At 41.5% G+C, this 14,838-nt stretch overlaps 2 protein-coding genes across 2 annotated transcripts in view; both read right to left on the minus strand.

Moving 5' to 3' along the window:
* The window catches only part of eps15l1a (epidermal growth factor receptor pathway substrate 15-like 1a), a 37,971-nt gene extending 36,586 nt beyond the window's left edge, over positions 1 to 1,385 (minus strand). The window contains exons 1-2 of the mRNA XM_078285866.1: positions 1,359 to 1,385; positions 168 to 209 (exon numbers count right to left, since the gene is read on the minus strand). Of these exons, the coding sequence (XP_078141992.1) occupies positions 168 to 209; positions 1,359 to 1,385 (69 nt within the window). The remainder of the gene's footprint in view (positions 1 to 167; positions 210 to 1,358) is intronic.
* An 891-nt stretch (positions 1,386 to 2,276) lies between these two features.
* On the minus strand, positions 2,277 to 14,530 carry rad23ab (RAD23 homolog A, nucleotide excision repair protein b). The gene is made up of 10 exons (XM_078285745.1): positions 14,400 to 14,530; positions 13,117 to 13,198; positions 12,369 to 12,448; positions 11,063 to 11,369; positions 10,299 to 10,346; positions 9,883 to 10,010; positions 9,223 to 9,403; positions 8,583 to 8,767; positions 5,690 to 5,836; positions 2,277 to 4,799 (listed from the first exon to the last, which is right to left on the minus strand). The coding sequence occupies exons 1-10, from the start codon at positions 14,466 to 14,468 to the stop codon at positions 4,686 to 4,688; spliced, it is 1,341 nt and encodes a 446-aa protein (XP_078141871.1). The 5' UTR covers positions 14,469 to 14,530; the 3' UTR covers positions 2,277 to 4,685.
* Between the last annotated feature and the right edge of the window lie 308 nt (positions 14,531 to 14,838).

A 14,838-nucleotide genomic window follows, 5' to 3' on the forward strand; every position in this document is an offset into this window, starting at 1 on the left:
TTTCCCTTCATACTAAACTCTCCTCTCAAAACAAGGTAGGGTAAATAAGCAAAGTTGACATAACCGCTTTCATAAAACTGCCATAGGCCTATACATCAAGTTTATTATACTATTATTACAGTTTCTTGTACAGTGTAGAAAAACTATGCTTTCGATAATCATCTTACCTGTCTGTAAAAGTTCTCATATACAGGGTTCCCACTTGACAACTATGGGAGAGAGAGGATTGTTAGAAGAAAACACATCAACCCCATGCATTTCTCCACACAGGTATGTTTCCTTCAGTGACTAGCTGATAACGTGACAATTACTAGCCAAGTATTAAGCATTTTCCCAGGAATTCTGCCTTATCAGCCACAGCCACACTTAACCAGCTGAAATATCAAGCCCTTAAAGTCACATAACTAGGCCTAGACTGGCCTCATTCATTGCATCTCTGTTGCATTTCTGACCACTGAGATTTTCATGAAAGAACACACCAACAGTAGTAGTTAGGATCAATAAAAAAGCCATCACAAACCAATGCTTGGAAATATCTTGTTACATTAGTGCCATGAAGGTCTCTGCTGTCTAGCTGTCCCTAAACTAAAGATATATTCATCAGTTCAGTGACACAAGACAAAAGCACATAAAGGGCACTGTACTGCCATCTTATATGATTGTGGTTGCGTTAAAACCTCACCCACAGCAGGCAAAAGATGCTCTAGCCTGTACATGCTTACAAGTATTGATCAGCCTTAGTTAACGTTAGCAAGCAGTACAGCTGTAACGTTATAGGCAGCTGAATGGAACGAGCTGGCAAGCCAGCTCGGCCAGCTCACAACAGCATCATTCATCAAAGCTCAGCCCAGGTTAGTTGAGGTTAGCCTGTAGCCTGCTATCTAGCCTCACAGGCGTTCCTCTCCATCCTCACCACACTGCTTGTCATTAAGGCTAGGCTAGCTAAGGTTAGCTAGCTTAAAGCACCTAACGTTGCCCAGTTTCTCATGCTTTGTCAAATTGGCGTGCGCAGGCCAGCCTGTCCCTACATTATATAATGTGTCCATTACCTTGAAACTCGTAAATAGGAAATTACTTGAATGCTATGCCGTTAGTAAATAGCTAACCTATTGCAACAATTTATCAGACAACAGCTAGCTACCGCTAGCTAACGCTACCAGCCCGCTACCTAACGGTAATGCAATAAGGCCTCGTCCGACCAGCTGACTGTCTTATTTCTAGGTGCATTTCAAAGGGAGCAGATATCATGTTCAAAATTAAATTAAAAAGCAATGTCATGAATGACACATAGTGTGTCATGCTACGACTTCACCTTGCCTAAAGTTGAAGTGTATCGTAGTAAAATGCTGCATCTTTACCTGGGTGAGAGATGTGAGAGCTGCCATCTTCCCTGTTGCTGCGGGAACGCACACACCCTCTCTCTCCAAGGCAACACTCCCCCTAGCGGACAAATTCATGTCTCACACTGTTACTCATTTCCAAAGTGGGGACTAAAGATAACGTCACGCCAAATTCATTAAAAAAAGCGGGCAATTTTATGTTGTCTTAATTATCGGCAGACATATAAACATCATAAACAAGAATTAGGACCTTTAACCAATTTTTAGGGTAAACTCTTCAATTCGGCATGCATCCGAGACACAGAATAGCTCTCATTAAAATACAATTTCAACCTTTAGAATTGGTTCACATTACTCTCACAATCTTCTTCCATCCAAATCTGTTGAGCAGTATCTGGAAATGCAAACCACTTTTAAAAATAAATATTTCATGTATATAAAGTGCTGCTTGGTGCAAGCCAAAAGTCGTGTTGTCAAAATTGGAGGTAAAGACCACTTCTGTACGAAATTAAATTTATGAAATCTATAAGTTCTTATGAAATCTATGAATTCTATTTCATGTTCTCTGACCCATTGGGAACCGAAATTTAATCTAACCACAGCTCTCAGATTGGATTCCTTGGGGACAAAATCTTATCAAATGGGGGTCCCTGGTCTAATGTGGATCTATCTGGGGGTCCTTGACGTGAAATGATAATAGTGTACATAGTACTAATGACTTGCAGTGGGGATCCAGGATCCCCTTAAGAAACAGTACTCATTCAGTTTTAATATGGCAACCTCATTCATTTAATGGCTACCTCCACACCAACCAATAGCCTACCACATTAAGTGTTAGCCTACGTGACAGTGCAAATATGTGACGCCTGGATCCAGGCCCTTCAGCGACGTGATGAAACATCACTTTGACTCAGTCCGCTTTGTAAAAGCCATTTATTTTACACAGTGCTGAAACAAGAGTTTTTCACAACTATTCAGCAAAACTTCAAGTGGTGTATTTAAGGCTATAAGTCCTCTTTTTCTTTTTTTACAAATCCAAAAAAAGGAAACAAAACATCAACAAAAAGGGTAAAATAACATTAATAAACTAAGATCAAAACAACACCACGCCGGTGGTTTTATCATTCCTATCCCACTGCCATGCTATAAATAACCCTTTGTAACAAACTCATGCAACCAACAACCCCTTACAGCTAAAGAACAGCATTTTGTCACAATAAAGTGCCTCTGTTTCCAAACGCAAAGTTTGTATAACGCATTTACAGTATAATACAAAATTTCCAGTCATCTCCAGTTGAAAAATAATAAAGAAAAGAACTAAAAAGGAGAAAAAGCAAAGCACATGCTGAATGCTGAAAAATGTTTTTTTTGTTTTGTTTTGGCTTCTAGCACTTCTTGGAATTCCCTTTAATCCACTTTCAAAACAAACACTATGATTAATTACCTATAATCCAAACTCTAATGAATATGATCAATTCTATGACACTCATCTATGCATTAATATAACAAGTAAAATATCTCGTAATAGATCAAACACTACATTGTAAACTATTGCGCTATTTGTCAAATGAAACTTGTTCAACCCATAAGGCATGGAGGAGCAATGGCTCAAACTCTTGCAGCATTAATATGCATAGAAGATCTGATATCATGAGAATTCATAAACTCAACTGAAAAAGATTGTCAGAATGTAACAGGTGGACTACATTGGATCATTTTAGCTAAAGAAATTATGAAAAAAAAAAACACAACCTTTCTTGAAAATCCAAATAATCAGCTCAAAACCTTGCTATATGGTACTTTATAATAACATTGCAAATTTCTTCATCTGCGAAACACCAAAACAAACAAAATAAAACTCCAAAGTGCAAGACCATAATGACAATTCAAACTCACTGTTGCATTTGGGTGTGCCCACTTCTCCAGCAAAATACTAAACCATAACATTTATCATATTATCTAGCCTCAGGCGTGATCTTGGTGTACAACTAATTCAGAGGAATAGTGGCAAGGTCAATGTTATATTATTATTATTTTTTATCAGAGTGCAAAGTCCTGTGGTATTTTGACCATTCATTTACAGCAAACAGATTTGGGCATATGTGGTTTCATGCATTCAGTCCATCCTTGAAGCAAATGGTAAATGGTAAATGGACTGCATTTATATAGCGCTTTTCTAGTCTACCGACCACTCAAAGCGCTTTTACAATAATGCCTACATTCACCCATTCACACACACATTCATACACTGATGGCGGCAGGCTACCACGCAGGGTGCTGGCACAACCATCGGGAGCAATTTGGGGTTCAGTATCTTGCCCAAGGACACTTCGACATGCGGACTAGAGGAGCCGGGGATCGAACCACCAACCTTCTGATTAGTGGACGACCCGCTCTACCTCCTGAGTCACAGCCGCCCCAAAAGCGAAAAGCAAAAAAACAGAAAAATTAAACACAGAGAATTTATTCAGTTGTTGACTGAATGTGTGCAACCCCACAACCGCACCTGTATGCTGAATGAAAAGTCAAAACACTACTGGAACCAGGCATTTAGTCTGCTATTTAGTCTCATTAGGTCTGTGGTATCTTCTAGGTCTGGGACATCATCTTTCCAAGGACAAAAGAAGTCAAATAATAGAATAATAATGAAATGGTCAGACCTGAACTTTAATATAAAGCAATGCAAGCTCTCATTAAACAATTAGTCAACAGTTTGCATCAGATTTTCAGGTAAATCCAACATGTAAAGTGGGCATAAGGAGGTTTTTGTAATTTGTATGGTCATGCAGAAAATGTGAACACCTCAGGGTTTTTCCGTACTTTTGTAGTGGCTTAGGAAGTAGTTGCCAGAGGGAAATTTGAACACAGATATGGGGACGCTTAAATACATGTATATAGATGTCAAAATTTTCTTTTAGGCAACGTAAGAGCTTAATGTGCAGGAAAAACCTTGTTGGATTTGGAAGGCGATGCAAATTGTTGCCTTTTTTTTCAGGTAAGCAAAAGAAACTCCGGGCGTTTACTTCTCTTAGTGTGATCACTCGGCAGAAGCGGCAGCGGCAGCAATGAGATAGCAGCAGTGAGGCGCGGCGCAGTACGGCGTGAGCTCCTAGGATGATCATCACAGCAGAATGGAGAGCAGGCAGCACAGCTAACTTTTAACAGCGTATCATCGTCATCATCACCATCATCATCACCATCGTCGTCATCAGTTTGCCCACGTCGTGAAAACAAATGCATCTCCTCTTCCTCTCTCGTCTTTTCTCTTTCCAACGGACCTTGTGTAGCACTGTCATACATTCTGTGGCCCTCTTGCGAACGGCGGTGCGTCGTGTGAGCGGGCGTTCACTCATCGTCCCACGTTTGCTGCAGCAGGAAGTTCGCGGCGAGGTTCTCGTTCTTCTCGCAGGCGAAGTAGGCCTGAATGACCAGGCCTTCGGGGAAGCCCAGTGCTTTTAACTGGAACACAGCACACACGGGTTCAGGTTAGAGACAAAATCGTACTTGACACAGGAGCTCCTCATCTGCCATTTTTCTAAAACAATAACAAGTAGGTCCTCTGTTTGTATCATACATCTTGACCAGGGCTTACAGAGGGGCAAGCACATGAAACTATGAAACTGCCAAATCTACTAGGGTGTTATGTATGTCTGTATTAGCAATCTTCTGTTCAATAATCTAACCGATGGCCTCAGGACAGTAATATGCTCACTCATGTCACAATGTACCTGTCCCTGAGATATCCTATCCTGAGTCGAACAGCGTCAGCATACGCACACTACTCCTTTTGTCTTGCTATGAATCGTATGCTCATTCATCACATTGTTGAGACTAGCTTACCTTTCAGCGGATGCTTTTGTCTGATGAAAATGCAGCACTCCTCTGCAGATCATTGATTAAATCATTCTTATACTTAGACTCTTCAAGTGTGTGCCTTAATTAAACCAGGAACCAATATACTAATGCTGGTATATATTAATATACCAGCATTTGGCTAACCTAAATGTAAAAAATGGGACAAAATCAGAGTAAAACTAGGTGTGAAGCAAAGGAAAAAAAGAGCAGTGGTAAAACACCAGTCCAAAAACCAGTCCTGACTACTATCACTCAAGTGTACGCTAAAGTGTTAGCATGGAGCCTGCTATCACTCAACACAGTGTACGCTAAAGTATCCCTTTGATGATTAAGGATGAGGTTTTGCAAGGGTTAGTGGATTGTCATGAGATAATGGCACTGAAATGCCTCTAAGTCAATTATTGCTCAGCTGGAAATAACTCTTCTATGATCTGAACTATAAACAATCCCTAATAATCGCTGCTCTGTAATGTCAATGGTAGTAATGTACCTACCCTCTCAATGGCCTCCTTCTCCTGCGGGGTGACCTGGATGTAGTTGGTGTGTGGTGACCCCTGGGCCTCGGCCCCCTCCCCTCCCGTGTCTCCAGGACGTGGTTCGTTCAGCATCTGGACAAAGCGCTCCTGGTGCTGCGTGATTTGCTGCATAATAAATAATAAATATCAATATAGCCGCAAGCGGTGATTGCGGGGTCCAAGCACAATTTGATAAGACAGACAGACAAAACATTACAGAAGGTAGAAAGACACACACAAAAACTGACATGTTGTGAAGATCAAACATGCAGTCTAACACCGGCTTTTGTGTTGGCCCGTGACTTCTGTCAAGTTAATGTTTTCATTGCAACCACATTGCTGGAGTTGTTCACAACGGCCAAACTTTCTATTATTTGTCCTTGATGACTAATGACTTTGGAAAAGACAAGTCTGGGTTTGATCCCACAACCTTCCACATGAAAGGCTGATGTTTTACCTACTGAGCCAAACACCTGTTACAAGTTTAGTGAGGAGAAACTAACTAAAGGGAGAAGTAGTGTGATACTGCAGCCTATGATTGACAGACTGACAGTGCTAATCACTTTATAGAACATTGTAGTGCTCTCCATTAACAAAGAAAACAATAGTAAGTCACATGGGCCAGAAAACTGCTGCTGCACTGCTCTCTATGGGTTGAAAGGTCTGGCCACATCCCAATCAGTGATGCCATTCAGGTATTTTGCCATTGACAGATGATCTCAAACACCTGCTTTGAGTTTTCTGCACTGTGATTTAGTGTTGATGTACTTTTTATGAAATTTCAAAATGGTCACAGTTCATGAGGGGCTTGAACTCACAACCTTGTAGTTCCAAAGACCTGAGCTTTACCACTCTGCCAACTTCCACTCTGGTGTGTGTCACAGTGGGGAAACAAAACAAGGCGACAAGTGATAGGTCACAGGTGCTAGTCCAACCCATATAGAAAGCCTCAGAAAGAATATTATAACTGTATTAGTGCCCCACATTAATCAATTTACACACGGCTTTACAGACATCATCTTGACAGTCCAGACATCATTTGTATTTAGTTTGATGAAGATTGATCAAACTATCTTGAACATATCACATTGTCAATTTATCAAACTATTTGCAGCTGCACATTTCCATCTACTGTGCGCTCAGTTTTCAAGATATCATTATAATTTTTGGGCTGTTTACTAATTAAGGTATGGCGATTTCAAAAATCATGTTGTTTTTTTCCTGTAACGTACGGTTTAGGAGGACAACACTGTGGGATCACAGTCAGTTTTTGCTATAAACAGAGGGGGGCGATTTCAGAATCGGGGGTAGGTACCAGGGTACGAAAGATTTATGTCACTTCAGCCGACATGTCCTGAAAATTTCAGCTCTCTAGGACATACAGCAGATTTTTAATGAATTTTTGAACTTGTGACTTTAATACCAATGAAGATTTGGTTATTATGCAATAAGCCACACCCACTTTCATCAATAATGACCAAATTTCATGGATCGACTTGGACATCATCCTAGAACATGTATAAAAATTTTCATAAAAATCTATGCAGTCAATTATGAGATATGAACTTTTTGCATTTGTAGCGCCCACTAGTGGTACAGCTCAAATACTTTTGTGGGTGTGTTCTAGCAACATTGCTCACATGTGTTTCAAATTTTGGCTTGATTAGATGAATGGTTAATGAGTTATGGCCAATTTAGTGTTATGGCGTGTTTCGTTAAAAGTTTATTGGTCGATAAAATCCAAACCATTTGACCTATCAATAACCTTTATACAACTTTGAAAGAGGACGGTCCCAAGATTCTCCACACCAAGTTTCATGTGAATTGGATGAATGGCCTAGGAGGAGTTGCAAAATGGTGGACAATGCAATATGGTGGACATTGAAAGTGATATATGGGTTGGACTCGGCACATTCCAAAGAATCTAGGAACACAAGAATTTTCAGTCTACGACACACGGTTCAGAAGTTATTGGCCAAAATGTAAAGTTGCTTGTTATAGCGCCACCATCTGGCCAATGTGTATGGGCTGCCTTGCCTGAGTAGTGGGGGCCATAGGAGCCCACCTGCCAAATATGGCTGCTGTAGGACTTACGGTTTCTGAGCTGCAGATACATTTAGTGGAGAAAAAGAAAGAAAGAAAGAAAGAAAGAAGCAGAATAAGGGTCCAAGGGGTAAATAAATATAAATACGACAGTAACCCAAATGAGGAGGTCCTAAGCTCCTGGCAACAATGGTAGAGAACAGCTGATTATATTTGTTATATATTTAACCATTATTAGTGAACATATTTAGTGTTTGCGTGGCAGTAAGTATTCCATACAAACTGCCACTTTTCCCCTAATTGTCCCTAAATGAAAGGAGTCCAAAAAAAAACAACAAAAACAAAAATTATGTGGGGAAACTAACAATAAAGTAAAACTAACAAATGACTTAAAACTAAACTGAATTGACCTTATTCACAAGGCGGCCATTTTGAACACTCAGGGTGGGAAACTCTACCCAGAAGATTGGCAAACAGATATAAAACTGGTATTACTTCAGCATATAAGTGAGGACTTCAGATAGACCTAACAGTTATCAAATTAGCAGCAATCTCAGGAACAACAACCACAACGACAACTTGAATTTAGGGAAATTAGTTAGCTAGTTTACTAGTTAGCTACTAGTTAGTTACCTAGGCTAGACTCTGGTAGCTAGAGATAATGAACCAAATATATTAAAATGTGAACTGATATATGTTTTTCAGTGTAAATCAGTGTGAATCTGAAATGATAAATGTTTGTATGATGCATCTTGGTTCACAACAGCAGCACAGATCTGACTTGTTCTTCAGGTAGAGTTTGACCATCGTCAGGTTGCTAGCTTGGTACCTGCAGTAGCTGTGGGTTGTCCCGGCCCAGCTGCTGCAGCAGGGCTGGTAGGAGAGCCGGGTTCTGCTGGATGATCTGTCTCATCTGCTGGAACTGAGGCTGGTTCCTCAGGAATTCCAGAGGGTTCCCGCTGGAAACCAAACCTCCACCGGCAGAGGGAGGCTGGCTGGCAGGCACTGGCCCTGCTGGGGAAGGTGGAGAAATATCCAGGGTTACTCTATTTGGTTTTTTATGTGATGTGAATGTCAATATGACTGCCCCCCATAATGAATTGGGGAGGGGACTATGGATCATTTGTTGGTTACATGTTATATCACAGACTCTCTCAGGATTTTGAAGAAATTTGGGGGAATGATGCATCTGACCACTCTGTTCCAGTATAAAAATAACACTGACTGGACCAAAGGGGGCGCTACATTCATTCATACATTCATTATGTTGTTTGACACTGTCACATATACTATCTCTGTTTGTTTGCTTGTTCGTTCATTCATTCATCTGACTGTCCATCACACACAATATCTCAAACAGGCAGGCAAGTCAAATCACAATAGAAATGTGTGTGTGCCATTTCTATCCAGAATCTCTTCCTCACACAAAAGTCACAACTCTGTGTGTGTGTGTGTGTGTGTGTTCTTACTGTTGGAGGCTGCTGGGGTCTGCTGTGGTCGGTGTGTAGCTGGGGCGGGAGCTGGGGTTGGGGTGGGGGCGGCGGGTGCGGAGGCGGGGGCTGGGACAGGGGCAGGAGCGGGTGGATTGGATGGAACGCTCTGTCTGATCAGCTCCTGAGGCGGCAGATCAGCGGGCTCTGCTGGAATACCCTGCAACACACAAGCATTCACTACAGATTCACACACTGAGAGGCACTGTAACAAAGCACACCTGCAATGGATATTAAGAAGAACAGAAAATATGCACCTGTTACCCATTTAACTCATATTGACTGAGTTTGTATCTTGTGTGTTGCTTGAGGGAAACAAGAAATATTTCTGTGGTGCTCGAATTAATCTCAGAATGAGGTGCTGACTCTGCATATTGCAAATCAGATATCGGCCCGTCAGTGTCATCCACCTCTGATAGGATGGATATGGAGTTTGTTTGATTATATATTTATTGTAGAATTGATCAATACTGCATTGGTTGTCTGTGGGAAGGGTGACAGTTTGATTTTTGGTTCCACACAAGTAGGCATGGATATGATTATTAGTAGTACGTAGTAGCAGTAGATTCAATCCAAATACATCAGTATCAGTATCTGCCTTCAAAAATCCATATGGGTCAACCTGTGGTGCAGACTCACCATGAGCAGATACTCCACCGCTCGGTCTGGGTTGTTGTAACTGGCTCTCAGCGCGGCAATTACCTGCTCCCGCTCGTAACCCATAGACATGATCTCTGACACCAGGTTCTCATACGCCTGCCCCGTCACTGAGGAGGAGAACGCACGGGAAACAGATGGGAGGGAGGACACACAGGAGGACGAGAACAAGAGGTGGGCAGCACGACAGAGAGGGAGAGAAGGAACACAGGAAGGAAAGAAGGAAGGAAGGAGTGGGAAGAGAAAAATATGGACGATATGAATAGAAGGGACGACGGAAGGTGGATGGAGAGAGGGAGATGAGTTGCAAAAAAAGAGAAAAAGCACAGTATAATCAGTAGGCTGGACTAGAATTTCTTCAGTCATGACAGAAGAAGGGAGAGTTACAGATTTATTACCCAGTATCGATGCTGCTTCCTCAAGGAGACCCAGTTCGTCCACAAGGCTTTGAGAGAAACAAACAAAAAAAAGATGAATAAAAAGACCAACAAAAACAACTTTCTAAAACATAAACTGTTATGGTAAACATTAGTTGTAATAATTAAAATATAATATACATTAACAGGTAACTGATATTAATGGCTACATTTACCTGGACGGAGCAACCCATACTGTGTTTAACTATCTTATGCAGTTTAAGCTGTTTACATGACTGAGCAATCGCAGTTTGCTTCCATTACAGGGGAAAGAAATGATGACCCTAATTAGTATGTACAGCTCACTGCCATGTTTTTTGTTGACATCAAAGTGTACCCATAATGCTGTGGGAGTCTGAGTTTGACAGAGGGTGAAAATCAAAAGTGAAAGCAGTAAGATGTTTCCATGCCATGTTTAATATGGGAGTAAGCCAGGCGTCTTAACCGGGTTTCTCAGAATCAGACTATGAGGTTACCAGGTTATTGTAACCCAGTTATGATGTTTACACGCATCAACCCAAAACCAGGCTACTGAGTAATCGGGTTAAGAAGGGAACTGCATGGAAATATAGCCAGTGTCATTTCCCCTTACCTGGAAGCAGAGGCGTGGACCGGTGGGGTGGCAGAGGGTTGATCCTGGTGCTCTTCCCTGGGCTTCTCCTCTGGCTGGGCAGCAGGGGCGGGGCAGTCTGCTGGGGTAGAGGCCGGGACAGCCTGAACAGCTTCTGGGACCGGAGCTGGGGTTGCGGTTGAGGCCGGAGCTGAGCTGGGGGCTGTGTTTGTGTCTGGAGGTGCATTTGCCTCAAGAGAAACCGACGGGACATTTTCTGGGGCTGGAGCTTCAGAGGGAGGCACTGACTGTGTGGCATTGGGGGCCGGGGCAGGTGTGGGTGCAGGCACTGTATGTGTGGGTGTGGAGGGCACTTGTGTGGAGGCAGGGACAGGGGCCGGGGCAGGGGCCGGCGCTGAGGCTGGGGCTGAAGACGGGGCTGGAGCTGGGGCGGGCTGGGGGGTCGGCTGAGGGGCTGCTTGTGGAGGAGTGGCTGGTTTAGGCTGTAAAGACAGAAATGCAAAAATAGGAATTTTGCTGCAGGTGACAACAACAATGACAATAGAGGCCTTTCAGGTGACGTAATGCGCCCTCTGGTGGCTATAGTGGAGGTGCTTGGGCCAACAATGGCTATGAACAGCTGATTGAGTTTGTAATGTTTACAACCCAGACGTCTCAACACTGGAAGACATGGTTTATTTTGCAAGGTTTTTGATTGGAAATTGATCATTTTGTCACTGCTGCATCTGATCATTTCATCACTGATACAGATGATTCATTTTGTGTTTAGATGTCAGTTTGTTAGCTAGCTAACCATAGTATCTGGTCCACATTTGTTGATAGCTGCACAATAGTTAACTTTATGTAGCTAGTAGCAAGTGTTATTAGTGGTTAGTAGATGCATGTTAGCATTAACATTAGTTGCTTTGCTAAATTAGCCTGTTGGCTAACAAACCAAAACCCAACAGTTTGTTCAGGTTAACTGAGCTGACTCTTCTCAAGCTACAACTCACAGTGTTTTGGAGTAGTTAGAGGCTAGCGCTAAATACAGTTATCAGGCCATTCATTGGTACTTATAATGATAATGAATGGACCTACACCCATGCTATCATTTTCAGAAATCTCTCTTTTTCTATCCTGGTTGTTATATATTTAACCATAATTTGTGCACAGCCAATTCTCCACTGGACCTCCATGATGGCACCAGACACGGTTGCTAGGAGATATGTGACGCAACTGCAAAGCCTCCATTACAGCAAAGCAGTCAGGGGATGGCAACCTCCCACGTTTCTGTCCATGCCTAAGTCCCTCTCAGTCAAGGTCATGGTTTCATTTCTGTTCTGTGGTTTTGTCTCATAGCTCTACTTCAAGCATATCTTGGTGGACAGGCGGTCAGAAAAGCATACTCAAACAGACACATCAAACACGATTTGCATAGTATACATGAAGTCAGTGTTGTCGTCATCTGATTTAAATGAAAAACAACGTGAAGAGACACTTACCTTTGTAACCATGACCACTACAAAGTTTTTCTCATCAATTTTGTACTCTCCCAGAGCGGTGTCATCATTCAAGATTTTGCCTGGTGCATCAAAACAGAAACAGCAAGTGAGAGCAGATTTTTGACCTCATTTTTAGACATGGTGGTAAAGTAAGCCAAAATATTGGAGAGAAACAAAATAGGCAGGACAGTAAAATGTTATGACACATCAGAGGTACAGAGTGAATTACACTAAGTGGCGTTTTGCAGTATTATTTAAGTAGTACTTTTACCTCTGAATATTTATATATACCCACTTTTAGTTGTGTTGGTTTAATTTTTGGTTATAAAACTTGTACAATGAGTCTTTTACAGTCAATCTGAAAATTGCCTCTTGCAACTGATACAAACTTTACATTTACAATAGTAGAATAAGCTTCAACTCTAATTTCACCAACATAACAAGCAAGCAATAGCAAAGAGGTCAAGGGTCAGAGCCACAGCACCTTGATAATACATGTAACAAATATTCCTGTGAGGTGTTGGGGGGTCATACCATCTAAAAACAAACCATCCCCAAACCTTGGACTAATAATAACCTAGTATTCACATTACAAGTTCTTCAGTATATTTCTGATGAGCTACTCTTTGACTTGATTCATTTCCCAGATGAGTATTCTCGCTGCCACTCGAGTGAAAGTGCTTTAACTTGAATAAAATATCGGCGTCATTCTTATTTCTGTACCTCTGTCAAAGCCATTGTGTCTCACCTGCATAGATGAGTTTTTGCCCCGCGGCTGGAAACGTATCTTTGCCTCTCTCCTCCTCTATTTTCTCCTTCAGGGCTTTCACCTGACAAACATCAACAGATGAATCAGCCTTATCACTGTCTGGATTATGAATGGATTCAATGTCACCCACATGACTCAAATTTATTCATAAAAACAGTTTTTATATTTGGTGTGGAATAGACAACACAGAACAAACAATAAAGGGAGGCATACTAGACTATTATTAAAGTGCTATAATGGTATTACTAAAATTTCAATTGACGTAATGGTGATTGCTCTAATTTTGTCTTGTGTAGAAGGACATTTGACCACAAGCAGGGATGTAGTGGTAAATAAAACTGTGTCTAAAGTATGACCTCCAGTTGGTGTTTATAAGGGAAACAGTCACCATTATAAAAAAAACAACTGTACTCATTTTCTGTTTTTCCTTAAAGATCCTATCCTCATATAACCTACAGCAGTTTGATGCAACTTACTATGATGTTGTATACTGTGATACTTATGTCACTGCAATAGCAATTTTTGTTGTGATCGTTATACAGGGTCACATGATGATAATGCACTTCACAGAAAATAATTTCAGCACAATAAGCCTAATGTAAAGCACTTCCTTATATGGTAAGAAAAGTCCAGAAGGCCCCCTCCTCTTCTCTAGCAAAGGTTTACAAGTGAGTCTCCCCATTACTAATTGAACGGACAGGGGTTTAAAATATTGCATCGTCATTCATGGTGAGACAGTATGTAAGAAGTCAAAAGTGTCAAGTTAGACGGAATAAAACATGCCACTTCCTACTTCCACTACCTTCAAAATAAAACTCTCATCGACGATCATACATTGCAACATAAGAGAAAAACAAAGAAACAAGAACAAGGTGAATATAAAGTATGTATTATAAAGGGGGCTTTGTGAAAACATAATATGCTTCACCAAAATCTTCTTTTCACAGCGTATACGCTGTACTCCTCAATGCTTATTTTTTTCAACAGTGACCATTTTGCGCTTTTATTTTGAAGGCGAAATCGCCAAATTCTGGTGTTATCCTAGCTAACTCTAGCTTATTTAACGCAGAGTCAGTGGTATCAAGAATCACAAAACCGCTATTTCATGTCGGCGCAAATTTGTCAGTGTTGTTCCTGTTAAAAACAAATATAGAGTTAAGATATCCCTTAACGAGGCCCTGTCTTAGCGGCAACATTCCCTGTAATAAGCCAGTCCTCCCGGCCTGACCGTGTTTACTTCAGCCCCGTTAACTTCTACTCACCGTCAATTCTGGGTCTATTTCTATTTTAAACGTCTGCTGTTGGAGGGTCTTCAGTGTTATCGTCAGCATTTTTCGAAGCGTTGTCAGTGACTGTCAGGACCGAAAACCGGCTCGTTCACAGTAATTTCTTGTGTGTATAACTGCTCTATTTCCCCCAGCAGGGTATCTATCTGTCTATATTATATGTGTGTGACTCAGCTGTCTCCCTGTACCGTGGATCTGAGCTCACGCGCCATCTACTGCTGGAGACAGAGCAGACCAACACACTGCTGCCTTCAAGCACTGTCGGAAATATTAGCACTACCAGTAGAGCGCATAAATGAGCCAAGAAACGGCGTTGGGGACTAGTTTCACGACATGTAATTAAACTAGTAGTTTAACTACATTTTGCTTTGTGGCAGTGCAACTTAATTCAAATATGGAAAGTATTTTTGTCATT

This window comes from Centroberyx gerrardi, chromosome 9 (genome assembly GCF_048128805.1).
Source record: "Centroberyx gerrardi isolate f3 chromosome 9, fCenGer3.hap1.cur.20231027, whole genome shotgun sequence".
NCBI lineage: Eukaryota > Metazoa > Chordata > Actinopteri > Beryciformes > Berycidae > Centroberyx > Centroberyx gerrardi.